The sequence below is a fragment of the Centroberyx gerrardi genome, chromosome 17 (genome assembly GCF_048128805.1).
Source record: "Centroberyx gerrardi isolate f3 chromosome 17, fCenGer3.hap1.cur.20231027, whole genome shotgun sequence".
Classification (NCBI taxonomy): domain Eukaryota; kingdom Metazoa; phylum Chordata; class Actinopteri; order Beryciformes; family Berycidae; genus Centroberyx; species Centroberyx gerrardi.
In genome coordinates this window covers 7,747,467-7,767,976 of record NC_136013.1, presented here as the reverse complement: position 1 = coordinate 7,767,976, position 20,510 = coordinate 7,747,467, and the positions used below count along the sequence as shown (strand labels likewise).

Genomic DNA, 20,510 nt, shown 5'->3' with positions numbered 1-20,510 from the left:
ATTTTTACAAGCAGATTTAACAGGTTCCTGCTCAGTGCTTTTGGTTTCGACCTCATGCAATGTTTCCTCAGTTTTAAGTGACACATCTTTGGTATTCCCAACCTCATATGGCTGTATATCCTTCAACGTTTCTGTTTCACCATCTAGATTGCATAGTTCATCTTCAGTGGAAGGCTTGAAGGCACTTTCAGACATCTTCCTCAATGTTTCACCTTGGTTGCTAAGATTTGCTGATAAACAGGTTTTTGATTGATAACCTGAGGTACAAATTTCAGTGTCAGAGGACATAGTTATACCGACAACCTCCACATGAGGCACATCTGTAAAAACCTGATGCAATTTTATATGCTCCTGTATTGCCTGTGTGGTGTGGTGAATCTCAATGGGTGACGCACAAGCAGTTCCATCTGAAGGGGAAAAAGATGCTGGGCACTTGCTGCTGCTGTAGTTTGGAGCGTCGATAAATGCCTTCCCCTCACTTTCTGATGGTCCCCCAAAGAGTTTTCCTACCTCCTCCTGACTCATGGTGGCATCCTCTGGTGTTGGTAGTGTCTGAGAGTCTTGAAAATCCAATGTATCCGACGTACCCCCTGAAACCACAGGGCTCTGTTCCTCCACTGTTACATTTACACCTTCAGTGCTACTGGACGTTGCGCTATTGCTTCTTGATCCGCTCTGGCAGTCGGAGAGGTTCATGCTGATTGGGCTGGGACTGCTGCTGCTCTCTACAGCACTGAACACCATTCTTCTTCGGAAAGGTAGAGAATCCCTGTGAATCCTGGGACTGTCTGCTGCGTCGGTGGAGGACCAAGCGTCAGTGAGTGCCAGCAGGCTTTCTGGCTCCCTCACACTGCAGCTGCTGAGGGACCGTGGGCTGGTAGTCGAAGTGGTCTGCGTGTTCCCAAACTCCTCATTCAATTTGAGTACAGCGTCTCTGCCTCTGAAATCTGCTACGGGTGGATTATAGGAAGGCAGCTCTCTTGTTGTACAAATATCCCCACTCACTCTTGGTTTAGGGGAGCCATGTTGGCTCCAATACGCCTCTGCTGGGATTTCCTGAGGTTTCTGACAGGTGTCCCTTTCTGAAACAGAACTGATCTCCGTCACCAGTGAGTATGTGGGTACCATTGTCCGACTCAGTCTATCTACTGTAGAGCTTTTGGATTTCCCACTGTTGTCCACAGCCAAGGAGTCTTTAGACATCTGGCTGTCTTCGCTCTCTGCCCCACTCTGAGCTGCCTCCTCATGTCTCAGCTGCTCTGCTAGGGCTGTTGCATAGGCGGAGGACAGTGAGTCAAGGGAGAAAAGGCTGTCACAGTCTGAAGAACATTCATCCCTCTCTCCATCCTCTTCCCTATCATCTTCCTCCCATCCGGCCAATCCCTGCTGCCTCTCTACCCATCTACTGGTCTTGTTCATCAGAGCTTCTGTACTATGCCACCGCCTCTGTCTAATATCCTCAAAGAAAGTCCTCTGGTCAAGCTCCTCACATGAGACAGTTGTCTTAATGGTGCATTTGTTTCTGCTCATCTTGGTATCTTTTAGGCTCCTGTCTCTACTTTGTCTCCAGTGAAATTTGCTCACTATCCTCCCCAGAGATTTTGAGCCTCTTCCTCCATTCACACCCGATGGTGGTTTTCTGAACACTTTTGACAGAGCCTTCTTTAACCCCACCGAACGAGAGAAAGCTTTCCTGATGGTGTCTAGTCCCTTGCTACCTCCGCAGGATGGGGTCCTCACATTCATACATGGGACATGCTGAGAACTGGATTTGTCTGTTGTGGGTCCCTTTATATTTTCATTGCTGATTGGCTGTAAAGCAGTTCTATGTGGTGACTTCAGACTAACTGGTGGGTTCTGATTGTTCTTAAAAGTCAGGCCTCGTTTGGGGAGCAGAGGTTTTCTTTCAGGCCGTTCCCGGCAGGGCTGAGCTTGGGGCTCGTCCTTGACGGTCTGCTTGAGGTTTTCAGAGGAGCCGACTCTGCTCCTGCAGCCCTGACTCCGTCCTGAGGAGACAGCGCTGGAACAACTCCTGGTCCTTTCCCGTGGAAGACACTCGTCAGACACCCACTTCCTGCAGCCGATGGAATCTGACGTGTTTGAGGAATTCAAAGTCAGTTCTGTGGATCTGTTTCTCTTCAAGAAGTGGCTGTTGAGTGAAGTAAAAGAAACGTAAGTAAATTATCATAGACTAATTTAATGAGATTCAGCAAATTCAGCAAAATATATATAAGAGATTTAAACAGGGTGCAAGCAACAACCAGCAAAATTATGGTACATTTTGCCTGTGGCTGGTTTATCTATCTATCTATCTACCAGCCACAAATCTAGTTGGCTAGTAAAATTGTCATAGTGGTTGATGAATTTTGGCCTGTACGAGCCCCTGTTGCAGTTAGACGTTAAGAAGTTATCTTCCTGCCATGCATGCATTTAATTCTCCAGATATCATGATTACTTTTGCTGACCTGTAGATGGGGGTGTTCTGGGGGTAGAGTCGGGACAGGAGATCTGCTGAGAACGAGTGTCTACGTGAAACAAATGGTCGTCCTCTGGGCTGAGAGGGGGATCCCAGCTCAGGAGACTCTGGGCTCTCTAGCCCTGGAGGTAGGGCCTTTTCCAGCCGCTGCAATTCCCTCTTAGCTTCCAAAAGATGCCGCTTGCGAGCGATCCTCTCCAGCTGGTAGTGCAGCCTTTTTCGACGGATGCGGCTCTCGGCACGGCGCAGGGCGTGATGTTTCAGCAACTCCTCCTGCACCGTCTTCTTCCTGGCCCTCACCACCTGTGACGGACGCTCCACTGTCTGACCTTCCTGGTCCTTGGGCGCCTGACTAGTCAGACTCTCCAGGAGTGGGGCAGGGATAAGGTCCGTCTGAACTCCAAACTCTTGGGTCCCTCTCTGCTCTGCGGTCGCCAGGCGCTGCTTCTCCTGCAAAATCCACTGCTGGACTGTTGGCAAAAATTCACAGAAGGGAGTCATAAGTGGGTCGACATCTTTTACAAATAAAAAACATTTATCAATACACAATCACTGATGCAACTATCCATTGTGCTATTAAACTAGGGTGCCCCTCTACACAGAAACATGGCTTGGATTTTGGATGTTGGAGGAAATGGGTGGGGGGGTAGGGAGCTGTCAATGTGGTATTTGAATGAGCACTTGCCTCCCATCACGATGTTTTGTTGCCAATACAGCAACTGCACAATTAAATATAATAATATATACAATACAACCAATGATATGCATTTCAATAAATTGTCTAGCTCACAATGTTCCTACATAGTACGTTTTTTCCTTTGTAATAACACTTGTACATCAATACATTTTTCTAATGTGTTTGGAGAGTGCACTTACTCTCAGTGTGCTGCTGTCGGAGGTGGGCCTGCTCCCTCTCCAGCTCTCTCTCGGCCCGTCTCTGTTCGGCCTGTATTTCCTGCCGCAGACACTCCACGTAGCGCTGCTGCTCCTCCACACGCTGCCTGGCAGGAGGCTCCTCACTGGGGGAGAGACTGGCGCCCGGCTGGCCCTGCAGCTCCACTCCTCCAACACTAGGAAACAGACACACAGATCCGGGATGAGAGACACAAACTGAGAAGCTGTGAGGGTAAAAAAACAAAACCCCAAATAGATTACATATAATGCATCTTTAAAGCCTGTGATAAACATGTTTACAACCAATCAGTTTACCTCAATTTGTTCTATGTCCAGAATTCAGTGGTTTCGGCTCTACAACTCTGAGTGACTCCCTGGCAGGTTTACAGTGAAAGCTACTGTTGTTAGTTTTCAATGCACCTCGGCTGTAACCAAGCAACGCCTGAGCCTGTCCTGTAAACAGCTAACTGGGATTGCTCATGCAGGAGAGCTGATGAAAACGCATACCATCTCCACCAACTGGAAGGAAACACGCATGAAGCATTACCCTATTTCTACTGCATGTACACTAGTGGAACACTTGTACCTCTTATCAAATATGTATGCTGTGAGTTGGCAGAACAAGCTCAATCCTTTTTGTACACGCACAGACACATACACAATATGAGAAACATTATCTTGAAATGCTTGACGTGTTCTTTGAATTTATTTTAAGTGGCAGTATGTACCTAGGGTCAGCGGTCAGGGGGCAAAGGTCGCTGTAGCTGCAGGTCAGCCCACCCTCACTGGCCTGAGAATAGGAAAAAATGTATTAATTCTAAAGCTCAAAACACATTTTATACCAATATTATCATAACCTCATAATCACCACAACCCAATATTACTTCCAAATTTTCTCAATTTTTATATTAACCAAACTCATCAACATGTTTTATACTAATATTATCATCATATCATCATAAACGCCTCCTCATCAACCCCATAATATCCACAACTAAATCATTATCATTAACAGCACTAATTTCGGATGAAGAACGCTGCTTTATCTGAACCAATTTCATATTTATCACCAACATCATACCACGCATAGCAACCCAATCTGTCTGATCATCATCATTATTCTCATTATTGCCACCGCCACCATCAATATTGTCATTTTCAGCTGAGCGGCACCCACCCGTCTGCGCTCCCTGAGGACAGCTGCCTCTGCCGGGTGGTTGAAGCGGAACTTATGCACTCCTCCCAAGGTGATCACTGTCCCTAGAGACAGACAGAGAGACACATTCATCATCACAAGCTCTGCATATTGTGTGGCAGTGTGTATATGTATGTCGGTGCGTGTCTGTGTGTTTATGCCGGGGATGCATCTGTATCCGTATATATGTGATATACAACTACGTTCAAACCGCAGGCCTTCATGCTCAATTGTTGATCATATCTGATTTTTTGGATGACTGTTCATAGCTATTCCAAGATGCAACCCATATCTAACACAAACTGACAGCATCAGCAATGTTGAAAAGGCGTGTGTGAGCAGAGTAACAATAACATCACATCACATCGGTTTTTGTACCTACGCTTCTCCCGCTTGTTTCAAACACATTTTGCTTACGGTATGTGCATTTGAGTTTTGGCTGAATTGAAGTGTCTCCCCACACACACACACAGAGGCAGGCAGGAGAGGAGGCACATACACAGGAGCACACACACGGCTTTTTCATACATTGCACATTGCATTGTTGGATGTATATGCACATTTTAAGATCAATTCTAGAATTTTAGCCAGTCAAGTCATCTATTTTGCTTTCTTTCAATTGTATCTTGCTGTCCTCTATGCTAATTCAAGTCGTCGGATTTACTAATTCTCAAATTCTGATTTGAGCATTCAAATACAAGTCACATGTAAGTTGCATGCCTCAGGATCCAATTTGTACCGCATATCCATGTGGTTCAGATCATAACTGCAACTCAATGTGGCTTTTTGCTGTTCACGCTTATTAGAAAATATCACATCTGTGTCACATGATGCAAAAAAACAAACAAAAAAAACCCCTGAACATAATTGGTTACTTTCAGCTGCAGTATGAATATAAACTATGTGATTTGTTGAGGAAATGGACTGACCTTGAGCCAGTCTGCAAGGCTCAGTGATCTCCCTGTCGTTGACCAGGCAGACGCACCCTGGCACCGGCCTGAGAGTCACCACTCCTCCCTGGTTCTCAATCTCACAGCTGGCACTGCCCTGCAGAACTGGAAAGATAATGCAGATGCACAATCAGACTCACCGATTTAGGAAAACTCTGCTGATGCAGCTACTGTGCTGATAACTGTATTCAGCGCTCAATGCAGCATTTAATGACCTGTCACAGATTTTTCATGTATTATGTCTTGTTTTTACCCCTGCTGAAAAGCTAATTGCCCACTTTGGGAGATACAGTATGTTGCACCATGAACCTTGTAGCCCTCGTTTAACCTGGGATTTCCATTATTTTGGCTTTTGCCTACATTTTAAAAATAAGATTTATATCTTATGTGTGTGATAGTTAATATACTTGATATTCTAGTGCCTCGTCTTTCTGTCCTCTGCCATGTTTCATGTGTTATGCTGTGTGTGTTGTCTATAGCTGCCAGTTTATTATATATTTACTATATTTACTGTGATGATGCATGGTTGTGAGGGGCTTTGATGATTTGCATCCTTGTGATGTATGTTTACAACAAGCTGGGAAAAGATCCTCCTCCCTGAGCACACTATACTGTAGATGTATCTAAGATTTGAAAGAGAATATCAGCGGTTCACTGAGCAAACATGGAGACCAAATGAATGACTTATACCTATGTGCGGTTCTTCTAGCTGGTCCTGAGGTCCAATGCGGGTAACCCCTTCCTACAACAGAGGACCAAGATTTGAACATGGCAGCCATACTCTACACCACATAAACAAAAACATCAAAACAAACCTTGTGCATACAGTAGCTGGGTGTGCTCAAAACACACATCCCACAGCAGATACAACTGCGAGAGCAGCACATAATGTCCTTCGTAGAACTATTCTCCTTTCACTTCTAATCTTCCACTTAGCTGTCAGGAAAAAGATCATTTGTTTACCTTGAAGCCTTATCTAATGGGATTAAAGGCTTTCTTATATGATGTCAGAACCACATGTGCTCCCAGGTGGCCTCAGCTCTTCACATGCAGGAAGTGGTGTAATTGTCAGGCCTAAGGGTATGCTTGTCATTGTCAGGAATCAGGACAGCTTAAGCTCCCCTGAGTCCTAGCCTCAGAACTAAGAGCCTCTCATCCAACCGTGTTTTATGCATTTCAGAAAACACAGAGAGAGAGATGGGAAATCTACAGGACAGTTGGAGGGTAGAGTGAAAAGAAAGAGGAGAGAGGAGAACGGAAACGCACCTTTTCTCAAGAGTTTTTCTAGCAGAACAGAGAGAAATAGAAGGAGGAGCGGGAAGGAAGAATCTAGTAGACAAAAGAGAGGTGGTTTTAGTCAAGACAGCTGACAAAAACAGCAACTGGAGAATTGTGGAAAAGTAGAGCGAGTGCATAGATTGTATGTTAGTTTTTGAGAGTTTGCATTATGTTGTTCATACAAATGTGTATTTGCAGAGCGTGTGTGCATGTGTGTGACATGTGTATCTCAAGGGGATGAGAAGAAACTTACAAAGAGAGAGAAAGAGTGAAAGTATGTGCTTGATACTTATACTAACACTACAAATAACACTAATACAAACACTAACAGTAATTTTAATACCTAAACTAACACTAACACCAATATCAATATTAATACCAAAACTAACACAACTGCAAACACCAACACTAATACTACTAATACATCTATAGTACAATACTAAAACAAAACAAGGCAACAGTATGTCATCCCCCACGAATGATCAGACCCTCTCACAACCTATCAAACGTAGCAAATATGACACCTTGTGCATCTATCTGCCGTTTTATCTGCATACCCTGAGGTGATAGAAGATGACCCCGGTGCTGAGCACATCTCTATCCAGGGTAACGAGGTGTGGTTGGAGGGAGTTGATGAGGAAGCCGGCCCGGTCTCTGTTGATGTCCACACTGTACTGCTCCAGCAGCTCCTTCTTGTCTCTCCAGCTCTCCGACCAGTCCTTCGTCAGCTGCTCCACCTGAGGAGGAGACACAGACGGAGACTACTACTACTGCCAGTACCAGTACTACTACTACTACCACTACTACTACCAAGACTGTCTCTATGCATCTACTATTATTCATATATAGCTGTGCCAGAAATACTGTGAGGGGTCTACTGTCTGTTGACACAAGTTATGATATGCCTCTCTCTATTTTTTGCAAAATTCAGGTCAAACTGATGCTAAAAATTCAATTGAATATGAACACACATGGGCTAGATATATCAAGGACTACAGTATCTGTCAGGCAGTTTTAACTGACGGCAGATAGACAGATACAGATCTACACCCTGTGTTACCTTTAGTTCGTTCTGTAGTACAATGTCAGAGAGATTTCCATCCCTCTCATCACTCAGCGATGGGCTGGGATTACGCTGCTGTCAATCAAGAGGGGGGAAAAAATGATCAGTCAGCATACTGTGGGAGAGGAAAAATGTCATCCAGTACAATACAAATGTCATGAAGACACAAAGCACTGTATTAAGCTTTCAAGAGCTTGCCATTTGGTGGATACTTTTACTCAAAGCGCCTTATAGTACCATGAGTGTAACGCCATACCATTTCAAAGCTGAGCAGCATGCTCTTCAGCCTGTCAATCTCCTCTCTCAGTTCCCTGATCAGCCGAACACTCGCATCCTGCACAGAAACCAGAACAGACATTAGCCTACTTAATATATTTAAATAAAACATAAAATCTCAGAAACAGACATAGTTAACAAGATACTGACCTCGTTAACGCGGGGTTTGTTGACGATGTTTCTGGCGTGGGCAGCATAGCGCAGGGTGCTGAGGGTCTCATTGTAACTGCTACCAGAGGGTGAGACGGCTGCAGTACACACACACATGCACACACACACACACACACACACACACACACACACACACACACACACACACACACACACACACACACAAACACAGCACTTAAGACTAACATCACAAGAAATTCTATTGAGAAGAATGAATGCATGCAGAATGCTCAAGACTGAGGTAGGGCCGGGCAATTTTGACAAAATCAAATTATTATATTATACAATATTTTTTGCCCCAATACCTTGATATCAATAATGTGACAATATTTTGGGTATGAATTTCGAGAAACAAGCATTAGTAGGCTAATGTGGATATGATGGCGTTCACTCTAGAACGCTAGAACAGTCAAATAAGTTCAAAAAATTGTATAACTGTAAAAGATAACTGTACCGCAGCCTTTAAGACCAGGGAAAGACAAAATTAAAGTTATATCACAATATTACGATAGCCAAAATCTCAGATCCCATCTCTAGTCTGATATCACGATATCTATAGACTGTATACAATAACGTTGATGCCTCCGACACTTACTTGCGATCATGATGGTCTTGGAGTTGCCGCCCAGGCTGTCTTTGAGCAGCCAGGTGAGGACCGAGTCTCTGTAGGGGATGAAGCAGTGCCTCCTCCCTCCTCCTCCTCCTCCTCCTCCTCCACCTCCTCCTCCCCCAGACAGGGAGCTGCTGTGGCTGCCCACCATGCTGCCGTCGCCCTCAGACGCCATGCTGTTGATACTCTGGCAGCTGCTGGACATCTGGGAGTTCTGGGCTGTGGAGGAAAACGGAAAGGAGGGGGGGGGGGGATTTAAGGAAAGAGTGAGAGGATGTATAGAGAGAGAGAGAGAAAGTATGGTAAGAGAAAAAAAAGATTTAAACGACTTTCAAAAATTTGGAGGAAGTGACAGAAGGAGGAAAGTACGGAAATGGAAAGTAAGAGAGATTTACAGTAAGGCAGAATGGAAGATAATTGGTTTAGTACAGGCACAGGAGCAACAAAATAGTGCAGGTTACAGTTCACTCCAAATAACTTTTCCAAATAAAGACGTTTAGTCACAGATATCATCACTTTAGCTCCAGATTTAATCATAAATTCTGGATGACTAAAATTCTCAACAGTACATAGTTTTAGTTTACCAAGAGCAGAGATGACGATGCCCAATGTGACCAGAGACTTGTTGATGTTGGAGCCCTCTGTCAGTCTGTCTCTGCAGTAGTTGGTGTCTGCTCTCTCACTGTCAGAAAACAAGACAAAGACAAGATGGGGTTCATGTTATTAGATAGAAATAATATAACATGTAGATAATGCAATGTAGATGAGAATGATGGAATCGTTTCCATGAATGATGGAAAGATGGAGAATTCAGAAAATCTCAGAATAACCGCTGAGATCCACTAGGGGGCAGTTGAGTCAATGACATCTACTCACTAGATGTTGAGGAAAAGCTCAATAAAACTTGACCTTTTAAAACCTCTTTCTAAACCATCCTTGGACATAAAAAGATCTGTTCATCTAAATATGGGCACACAGCAGGAGAAGAGGAAAAGAACAGCCTCACCTCCCTGCCAGGTCCACCAGGTTAATCTTGCTGACAATTTCTGAGGGAAGATTATTCTCCAGTATCGCCTGTGGAGGAAAACAAGAGTAATCAGACCGGGCTATGCAAATTAAAAACAGTCAAACACTGATGACTGCTTCCCATTAAAATGCACAATACAAATGTTTATTGCACGTTAGAACACGAGAAACAAATATTGGCTCTTGCAGAGGAAGAGCAGCATAATAAACTGATATTATATGAATAAGAGGACAGCAGTGCTGTAACAGAGAACAACATGACTGCAGTGACTGGGGGTTGAGAGAGATCGTGACCTGTGTGTACTGGATGGTGAAGATGGCGTGGGATCTGCTGCTGGCATCGTGGTTGTGGGTTGCCGCGGTGATGCGGTTGGCGATGCCTTCCTCCAAGAGGTCCATGGCCTGCTTGCAGTCTGAGACCACATGCTGCGACAGGTCTGACCGGACAGAGAGCAAGGCAAAAAGCTAAAAATGTGAGCAGATAAACCAGTGGCCTCTAAGGTTTTATATATTCAAAATGTTTATTAATGGACTTTATTAAGGTCATAGCCACAAAATGAGTGAAAAAGATTATTTACACAATATTTAACACTTTCTGGAAACACTTTGGAGGGCTTAAAATGTTTTTGTGGAAAGACAATTTTAACATCTTTGGGCAGCTCTGAGATAGTCAGATAGACAAATACAAAACGACAAAAACAGTAAGACAGATACTTTGACAATCAAGAAGTAGACATCCAGGCAGGAAGAGAGACAAGTAGAGCGATAGAGATGTGAAAGAGAGACAGAGCGGAAATATGTCTCATCAATACTGGCTCACATTTGGTTCTCTAATATTTTCCCATAGGATGTTGTAGCGAAAACAAAATCTATGACAACGCTGCTCTACAGGGGTGAATCACTTGAACTTGAGCATCTTTCAAACATATGGACACACACAAATTCTTATTATTATTCCTTGTTATCATTTGCTTGGCCAGAAGAGTTTTGAAATATTTCTGTGGAACAACAGTGAGATTAAAACCACATAACGTGGCTAACGGTTGAAGGAGAAGAGGGAAACACTGGGAGCGCTGAACATGACAATGTGCTCTGTGTGTATAGTGGAGCGTTCTCCTTGGAACCACAAGGAAGTGACTTCACTTCCTCTGGTCAACTGGGATTTCTCCTGATACAGACAATGAGTGGATGTGGGGCTTTAAGCAGAGAGCGGGGAGGGGGGAGGAGAGTGTGAGAGAGAAACAGAGAGACGAAAATGAGGAAATGATGAATGAATGGAAAGAGAAAGAAAGACAGAGAGAGAGAAAGAAAAATGAAAAGAGGATGTTGGCAGCCAGGACGGCCAATTCTGGAAAAAAAATCAAACGCTTAACTAGGAACAAAATTCCACTGCTGACCACATACCACAGTGACCTATAAACTAAACTTACAAGACACAAGCATTACTCAAAATACTTCAGACCATGTTACACATCCAAATCCATAATTTGACCAAATTATGCATCTGAGTACGTAGTGTGTGTGTATGACAGTGTCGAGACAGAAGATTTACCCTTGGGTGTCCACTCTCATCCTCGCTCTCTCAACACTAAGATGTGGAAGTAGGTGCTTAAATCATCCACTGCTGTCTATTCCCAAGTATTACACATGGTCATTAGCAACTTGCAGCTACTTTTTAAAGCTCTCAGCCTGGCTAAACCGGTAAACCATGAGACCATGAATGTTGAATAATAAGTCCTGTCTCAGTGGCTCTTAACCAGGGGGTCTGGATGCGCTTAGGGGGTTGCAAGATGATTGAAAAACATGTGAAGAAATATTTCCAATATGCAAATTTATTTATATCATGTTTTTATCTTAGCGAGAAATGTTTTTTTTCCTGGAGAAATAATGAGCATTTGCAGCCTCTAGGCATCTTTCAATAATTAATCAGTAAAATAGCTAGGAAGGGGAAAATGGGGAAAAAAATCCTTAATTGGTGTCTGAGCTCACCATTTTGGGCAATTACGCCTAAAACAGGAGGTCAGGAGTAGGTGTCACTTTGTTTTTTGGGGGTTGCGAGCTATAAAGCAACCACATTACATAAAGGCAGCCGCTCTGACGCCCTCACCTTGTACGTAGGGTCCTTTCTCGGGGTGCTCTCTGACCCTCAGGGAGGCTCTCTTCTTCTGCTCCCCTCCTCTCAGCAGGTCGCGCACACGCTCATTATAGATCTCCAGGAAGCTGCAGGGACAGAGGGATGGGACAACAACCTGCCATGAAGAATCAACCTATACAGTGCCAGGCGGGCATCTTTAAATGCTCGATTTATAGACCCAGATAATCACACAAATGTATATCAACGGACCCACAGACAGTCACATCTCACATTATGTAAGTTTCATTACGTAATGAATGTCAAATACAACACCTGCATATGTATAAAGGCATTTTGGAAACAACTGGGGGAAGTTTCACAAGGTTATATTTAGCAAATTGTGAAAAACTTGGTTTGTGAATGGCAAAGGGAACTGAGAAAACATAATTTCTGCAGTCACAGTGGAGAGCAAATTAACATTATTTTCCAACATGTGCCTGAGGCCAAGTTGCTAACAGAATGTTGAGGATAACTCCGGCGTTGATGAGTAGCTCCAGTTGTTTTATTTTTCCCCCATTTTGTTGTGCGTCGTTTTATTGTGCAAAGATCTGATTTTGTTGCGTAACGACCAGGTCTGATTTGAATTACAACATCAGGGACAGGCTGAAAACCCCCCGATTAGAAGGAGTAAGACAATCACACAAAGAGAGAGAGATAAACAGACAACCACACGATACCTGATCTCCACTCTGCTCGAGTTCTGCCCGTCAGGAAAAGTGTCTTCAGACCTAAAGAGACCCTGCGAGGACAGGAGAGAGGAGTCAATGATCAGACCCTACGAACTATAATACTTTATACTATAACACTACTATATAATACTACAGTGTACTGATCTATATAGCACTCATGTCATCCTGTGAATGCTCTGTCTCACCTGACAGATCCTGGGGGTCAAGCCATTGGAGTCCTGAGATCATACAGAAGAAAACAAAAAAACAAGAGAATGAGAGTAGAGCAGGAATTTACTTCACTGCCTCAGTTCTTCCAGCAAGTGTAGCAAAGGAAATATAGAGGATGCCATGTAGAATTGGGTCACAACTAATGGAAATATTTTAGCCTGCTTACAGTGCGATATGGTTAGGATTTGAACTTTGCGGAATAATTCTGATTGCCTCCTTTGTGCTCCGTGAGATTAATTAATGTCAGTTGAATCAACTCAAATAGTATTTAATGCTATGTGGTGATGCCGGACCGCCCCACCCCTCCTTCTCACCGGTGTCCCCATCATGGTGTACGTCTTTCCAGATCCAGTCTGGCCGTAGGCAAACAGACACACATTGTAGCCCTCGGAAGCTCCTGCCAGCACCGACACACCCAGGTCCTGGAACACCTGAGGCACATAACACACACAAATACAATCAAATACACACCCAGAATCACAAATACACACAAAGGCACAATAAGAGATGGCTGTTAAGAGTTGACCGAGCCACCTGTGTCTCTCTCCCTAAGCAGAGTGCTGATTCAGGATGAATATCAGGTCAAATATACATGACGAGAGATAATTCTGCTAGATAAGTACGATGACAAAAACATGCTTACTTTAGGAAAAAAAGAGAGTGGGTGGTTCTTTTTGGGCTGAGGAGGTGTTTACAGTGTAAGCCAATGTCCTTGATCTGATATGCATTGTGTTTCTAAATGAGTGCAGATTCAAACCAAGGCTTCATAATCACAATACTGTGGCACCAGGCCAGCGGAGGGGAGCTAATGTTGCTTCCTGGTGAGGTGTTTGGGTAAGGAGCAGGGAGGTCAGCTAATACTCAGTGTAAACAACCTAGAGAGTGTGTGTGTGTGTGTAACAATATGTGTGTGTGTGAAGGAAATGCACACGTAAGAGCAAAAAGAGTGTGGGTCAGGAAAATAAACCTTGCTTAAGGTGGTGAGACTGGGGATCCAGGGGGGTCCCATACAAAATAATCTACCAAGGCCCCTTGTTTTCCATTTGCCACAGCCTCAGAAGGCAAGGCCAAATCACACCCACCTTCTTTTATATGAAGAGTATGACTTCTTGCACAAAACACATCTTGGATGGTGAATAAAATGTGTATCTATGTGTGTGTTCATGCTAGTTCTGCGTTGTAGTTAGTAACAGGTTACAGGTAGGGCAAATGGACAAATCATCTTTGGTAAATGCATTATTTCTGTGTGTACTCCTGGTTAGTGTTGTCAAAATAACAGAAATGTCAATACCACTTCAACAGCAAAAGATTGAACTGAATTCAATATGGAATTTTAATGTTCAATTCTTTCACCAAATGCGTTCTGCAAGTTGAAAGGACAAAAATGTGTGGATTGGAACAGTGAAAAGAAGAGGAAGAAGGATTGGAATAGACTGAGCTACAGTCTGGCTCCTGACAGTGGACTTCAGCAGTGGACTCAAGTCAAACAGCTGAAAACATGGCAACAGCATCAAACAGTGCACCACTTGAACTGAATCACATTCCACCTAAACCGGTTGGCAAAACTGGTGCCAGAAGCAAAATATGGAACTAATTCACTTTCAGAGCTGACAAAGATAAAAACCCGACCAGCATATTAAAATCCCTGTGTAAAAGCTGTCCAAGTCAAGTGTGGCAACACATGGCTTGATGGTTTTTCTTGTTTGCTGTGGCATCGTAGTCATATTGAATTTTTAGATATTAAACTTAGTCAAAGTCAAAATTCTGGTATTGTGACAACACACCGCTTGTGATAATTAATAAAAAAGACATTGCTGCACAGAACACATTTTGAATGGTGAGCAATGTGGGTGTCTACCTGTGTGTACATGTGTTGCAGGTAGGGCAAATGGAATAAATCATCAATCTCTATTAACGTTCTCTTGCTTTGTTCTTTACTGATAACCAAAAACAAACTTTATCAGAACCAGTTCCCACCCAGAACTGAGGACATGCGATCAGCAACCCAAAAGCTCCGTCCCAAGCAAACACAGGCCTGGGGGAAGCAACCTGATCTAGACCAGACCCCAGACGCAGCACATTCCCCCCCCCCCAGAACCATAACACACCCTGGGATCAGCGAGGGGTCCCCTCCCTGGCCCCCGGCCCCCAGCCTGGGCCAGGGAGACTGGTGGGCAAGTACGCAGAGGAGAGAAAAGGAATGCTCAAACACAGGAACACTTTCAACATACCTCCCATGTGTGCAGTGTGTGTGTGTGTGTGTGTGTGTGTGTGTCTTGGTGTGTGTGTACCAGCCACCATCACAAGAACCTAGAACCTGGATCTAAGCCTGTGTATACTCTAGGCTTGCAAAACGGTGGGAACAGGTTTAAGTTGGATGTGGTTGAAAGCCCTTGTGAGAGGCCCCGGCCTTGTGAAAGCACCCCAGAAGGATTCATTGGTAACATAACGGTCATCTGGTTGCTCTTCGGAGTGTGCGAATCTGTGCGTGTTAATATTCAACAGCCTTGAGTTTTCTCTGAGCGAGGTAAAACGTTCAACATTGACTCAGGCAGAGAGATTAACTTCTTATCAGACAGCTGTGGCCAAATGACAAAGCAGAAAGCAGTGAATAAACCAAGACCCAGGGTTGGGAAGGATTCTGTCAAAATGTAATCCAGTACAGATTACCGTTTACCTGCTTGAAATTATAAATCGGCACCATAATCCACTAGAAAATTCAATTTAAGCAATGTAATGTGATTATATTTTGACTTATGTTCCTCCCAAAATCCATAGAATATGCAGTTAAAAGAGCAGTTTATTTCCATTTACAGACTGTAATTTGTACACTGTTGTCTACATTTACAACCAGTATTAACGATACTGTACACACACACACACACACACACACACATACACAGAATTTAGAATGTGAGATTATATAAAAAAGCATAATTTTACACTTGAAATAACGGAACTGGCTGTAGATGGTGGAAACAACATAGAATATATTACCAAGCTTTTTACACCAACTGTAATGGATTACAAATATCATTGTTTTGCAGTCAGATTACTGAAATTGTTTCACACTTAATCCTTTACTCCACAACCCTATGAGCACTATTTTTCATTCACTGTGTAGTATCACTGTGTAGCCTAGCCGACCATGTGCACGCTACATCCACGTGTCACTTGTAAAACTGCTGCCATGACGGCTGCCTTACTGAATGACCTTATAAATCACCCATCAGGCACTGGGGCAGGCTCTACATCCAACACCTCATTATTCCAATATGCACATAAATCTATTGTAAGCTTCATGTTTAATTTAAACTCTAACTAGCTTGTCCCAGTGAAATAATTGTATTTTTCAGACACCTGGCCAAGAAAGCAGCATCAATGATAGACATTAAAGTTGCAAACAAACAGTATACAGCAATATACATGAACTAAGATACAATAACAAAAAAAATCCACATAAAGTGCAAAGTCAAAGTGGGATCAAAGATGTTTTCTTTTACTCAAGCGATGAATCTAATCACCTTACACAATTATTTCTCAATACATGTCACTATAAATGTCTGAGTGTGCAGTCCGGTGGAATCCAGACCACCAAGCGTTGCCCCCTGCCTCCGGGCTGAATGGAAGCTCAAACACGAAGACAAAGAGCAGCGACGCCCCCCGTCTTGTCCTCATCCCACTATTCAAAACCAGAGACAGACACCCTTCTCCTCCCTCAAACAGAGAGAATCAATACAGCCCTTGTTAAACTTGACCCTCTTAAATTCACTCCATGGGGTCTAAAGCGAGGCTGAGGGTTCCTCCTGGCTTCGCACAAAGAGCAGGAACTTCACTTTCAACCATCCTCAACCTTCTCTGAACCCCCCCCCCTCTTTCTCTCTCCCTACAGTATTCTTATTGTTCTTTCCATTTTGATCATTTTCGCCTGTTTCTTTTTACCAAGAGTCTGCAAAACAATTCAAATGACCTCTGATTGAACAAAAACACAAGTGAAAGCATAAACTTATTTCAACCTCTTGGAAGAATGTAACCGGCACAAAAGTGTTCTACAAAAGCCATTACAGGCTATATTCAAGTTTTTTAAAAAGTACTGTTGTGTCTCATCACTGTCACATCAAATTAATTCAGCAGAGTAAAATTTGTGCCATTGTACTTTGGCTTCCATAACCATTGCTTAAAATGGGCACAATGGCCCTCGCTGTCACAACCTACTTTCACAGATTACAGCACCCCGTAACACTGGGGAGGCATTTGGGGTGAACAAAGCAGGTGAGGTAAGAGGCCAAGTGCATTGTGGGACTGGAAACAGGCTCCAGAACCAAATGAAGCAGGAAAAGAAGAGTCCAGAGATAAAGAGACCGGCCAGAGCCACAGCAAGCCTGCAGCCTGGTCGCCTCAAAACACACTGGGGACAGACTAAACACTCCCATCAACAGGAAGGCCCCAGCCATCAGATGGCCTCTGCACGTGTGTGTCTGTGTGTGTGTGTGTGTGTGTGTGTGTGTGTGTGTGTGTGCGTGTGTGTCGTGTCATAGAGCTGCTCTCTGCCCAGTCAAACAACTCAAAGGAAACAGCATCCAAAACAAAGACAAAGGCCTCAGAGTTTGCTTTCCTCCCTAAGAAAACATGTACCAACAGTCACACAATGAGAGAGGAAGGCAGAATATAGATTTCATTCTTGGCCAGGAAATGCAGGTCAGATTCATCCGATAAAAACAGGGGGGAGAAGTGAGGAGCGAAGAAAGGAAAGGGGCAGAGTGACTCCAGATCTAACACGCCCCATATTCATGATATTGTGGGTTCAAATCTGATTCATAAGTCATACACTCCTCCTATCTTCTCTATCTTACCTTATCTCCTGGTTCTCTCTAATACACACTATCTAATAAAGCAAAAAGAGGAGAGTCTGCTAAAAGTGGGTCAGTTGGTCAGAGGCTATATATATCTTTTCAGTGGGAATTTTATCATCGGACCACGCAGGGACGCTTTCACAGAGAGATCTAGCGGCACAAGAATCTCACATCACTATCAGATCTTCAAAACAAGATATAGAAGGAGCCAGGCTTGCAATTAAGATTGAAAATTTCAAGCAATGCAATGTAAAAAGATGGAGAGGGAGAGCGGGAAAAAAGTAATACAGACACATTTAAATGAATACAGCTGCATGAACAGCCATTTTCAGGCCAAGTGTGGGCATACAGTGACGTGATCTCATAAAATCTGATCTTTAAAATTACGTCGAAATGGCAAATGTACCTGCAGCCAGAGTTGGACCAAACGTCTCTGAGGAGAATGACGTCTCCTGTTAAAACAAAGAACCAGCTGGGTTTCATGCCAGAGATCTGGACCGTGATATATATATACTGTGTTCCACGTTTGTGTGGAAACATGGGAAACACTTTTTTTGAAAAAGAGGGAGTCGAACTTGTGGCCTGTCAACAGAAAAGGAGAAAAAAAAGGAAGGTGAAGGAAGGGAGGTGGGAGAAAGAGAGAGAGAGAGAGGTGGGTGAGAGAGGTCGAGAGAAAGAATGATGACTGAGAAAGAGGCTGAGAGAAAGAGAGAGAGAGAGGGGAGTTGGTGGGAAAGAGAGGTAGGCGAGAGCGAAAAAGTAATGGTGTAATGCCTCTATAATGGGTTTAATCCTCTAATCATTGGCTGTGGAAAACTTCAGTTGCTGGACTGGTTTTATGTGGCCTGCTCTACACTCAACCTTGGAGAAGTCTTTATTTATGTGTCGTGTGTGTGTGTGTGTGTGTGTGTGTGTGTGTGTGTGTGTGTGTGTGTGTGTGTGTGTGAGAGAGAGATGTCGTCAGGATGGTGGCTGAAGGCCAGCCAAGCAGAGTGAAGCACTTCGCCACATTTAAAAACATCAGCTCCTCATTGCCGTCGCCAGCTTTGACGCAACAAAAAAGGACCCAGATTAATTTTCCCTCCACAACCGCTCTGACTGGGAGGGAGTCTCTGAGCGGAACGCAAAGAAACTCAGACTGCAAAAAAACTAAAGAAAAGAAAAAAGCCATGCATAAAGAGATGCACACTTTCTCCCAAACAACCTGTCTAACAAACAAGCAGTCATGCTGCTCCAAAACTGAGCTCCTCTCTCTCCTCTGTGTCTAGGGCTGAACAGCTGCAGAAGAGCCGAGGGTCGCTCGGTTCCCGTCCCACGCTTTCCAACTGGGTTACACAAACACAACAGCTGGGCCCTGAGCAGCACTAAATGCTTTTGTATAGACACAGGAAGAAATGCCATTGGAGATGCCTGTCCTGACTTCCCGTGAGGAATCTGAGTAAAAAAGAGGGGTATATACTGTATGAAGAGAGGACAACAGAGGGGGGGAGGGGGAGGAGACAGGCGGGGGGACAGAATCACGAGCAGCAGCAAGAAGAGACAGAGAGGAAGTTGTTTGGCCGGAGTTCAACAACGCTCTCATTTGTCGCACTTTGACAGAATTTGTAGGTCAAATTAGCATGGAAGGGCAGAGAGGCTGCACGGGTGGGAGGAGGGAGAGATAGAGCTGCGCAGGCCAAACAGATAGGCTGCTCTTCATTATCCAGGCCTGCCTACACATGGGAGAGAGGGAGAGTGGGAAAGAGAGACAGAAACAGACGAGGGGAAAGTGAAAAAAAAAAATGGAGGGGAGGGGGGGGGGGGGGGGGGGGGCATGCTGGCAGTCCATCCCTTTTTTCAGCATACGCTCCAAACCCCCAACTGTTGCAGCAACTGACAGTGGGGCAAAGGCTAGACTTTATACAAATAAATAAAGCCATATCTGGAGAGGGTTTGGGGGTTTTGCCGCTCCTCCCCCAACGCTCGTTAAAGGAGCCAAAGCAGAACGCTGCAGAGCAGAGCCGAGTGTCACAGTCTTTATACATGGCAGGCTGGGAATGACTTCTCCAGCCTTCAGACCGATGGGAGCCTTGTCTTGGCGTCCATAGGGTGCAGTAGTACAGTATAGATTCCTCCACTGGGGGATAAACTGGCGCAACGCATACTGCAGCAGACCTCGTGTTTTCCTGCTTAGGCGCCAGATGGGTGGGGTTTGCCATAAAGAGTCCCATAAAGTTTAGTCAATCACAGGAAACTGTTTGAAAGTCAATTAAGTATACTTTTCTGTGATTGACAACTGATCTTAAATTATTGTTCTGATGTGGTAAACCCCACCCATCTGGTACTCCATGCATATTAAAACAAACGCTTTTTTTTACTACATGACCTGGGTCTGATCAGTGTAATACATACTAATAGACTATTGCTAGCAGCAACATATCAAAACACTTCTGTTCATCTTTTTCTATTAACACTATTCCTCTCATCCTCTGCCATAACTGATAGAGCAGAATTTTTCTAGATCTATAAATCACAGGTGCGATACCTGCATCCATATGGCCTAGATCTCATATTTCTGTGTTGACAGCATGTGGTTTGTTTAGTGTCCTGTGTGTAGTTAATAGGATCCAGGCTGTTCTGGGGTTGTGGCCCTCAGTCCAGCCCTGTGCCAGGGGGATTAAATGCTCCCAAGTGTGCGGAGGATTC

At 44.1% G+C, this 20,510-nt stretch overlaps 1 protein-coding gene across 1 annotated transcript in view; it reads right to left on the bottom strand.

The window, feature by feature from the left end:
* The window catches only part of stard9 (StAR-related lipid transfer (START) domain containing 9), a 40,922-nt gene that overhangs the window by 12,106 nt on the left and 8,306 nt on the right, over positions 1 to 20,510 (bottom strand). The window contains exons 4-22 of the mRNA XM_078289631.1: positions 13,287 to 13,403; positions 12,948 to 12,980; positions 12,751 to 12,812; positions 12,047 to 12,159; positions 10,234 to 10,376; positions 9,920 to 9,987; positions 9,498 to 9,595; positions 8,899 to 9,132; positions 8,283 to 8,380; positions 8,113 to 8,190; positions 7,854 to 7,931; positions 7,351 to 7,530; positions 6,206 to 6,257; positions 5,495 to 5,620; positions 4,548 to 4,630; positions 4,099 to 4,160; positions 3,353 to 3,546; positions 2,466 to 2,946; positions 511 to 2,149 (exon numbers count right to left, since the gene is read on the bottom strand). Of these exons, the coding sequence (XP_078145757.1) occupies positions 511 to 2,149; positions 2,466 to 2,946; positions 3,353 to 3,546; positions 4,099 to 4,160; positions 4,548 to 4,630; positions 5,495 to 5,620; positions 6,206 to 6,257; positions 7,351 to 7,530; positions 7,854 to 7,931; positions 8,113 to 8,190; positions 8,283 to 8,380; positions 8,899 to 9,132; positions 9,498 to 9,595; positions 9,920 to 9,987; positions 10,234 to 10,376; positions 12,047 to 12,159; positions 12,751 to 12,812; positions 12,948 to 12,980; positions 13,287 to 13,403 (3,939 nt within the window). The remainder of the gene's footprint in view (positions 1 to 510; positions 2,150 to 2,465; positions 2,947 to 3,352; positions 3,547 to 4,098; positions 4,161 to 4,547; positions 4,631 to 5,494; positions 5,621 to 6,205; positions 6,258 to 7,350; positions 7,531 to 7,853; positions 7,932 to 8,112; positions 8,191 to 8,282; positions 8,381 to 8,898; positions 9,133 to 9,497; positions 9,596 to 9,919; positions 9,988 to 10,233; positions 10,377 to 12,046; positions 12,160 to 12,750; positions 12,813 to 12,947; positions 12,981 to 13,286; positions 13,404 to 20,510) is intronic.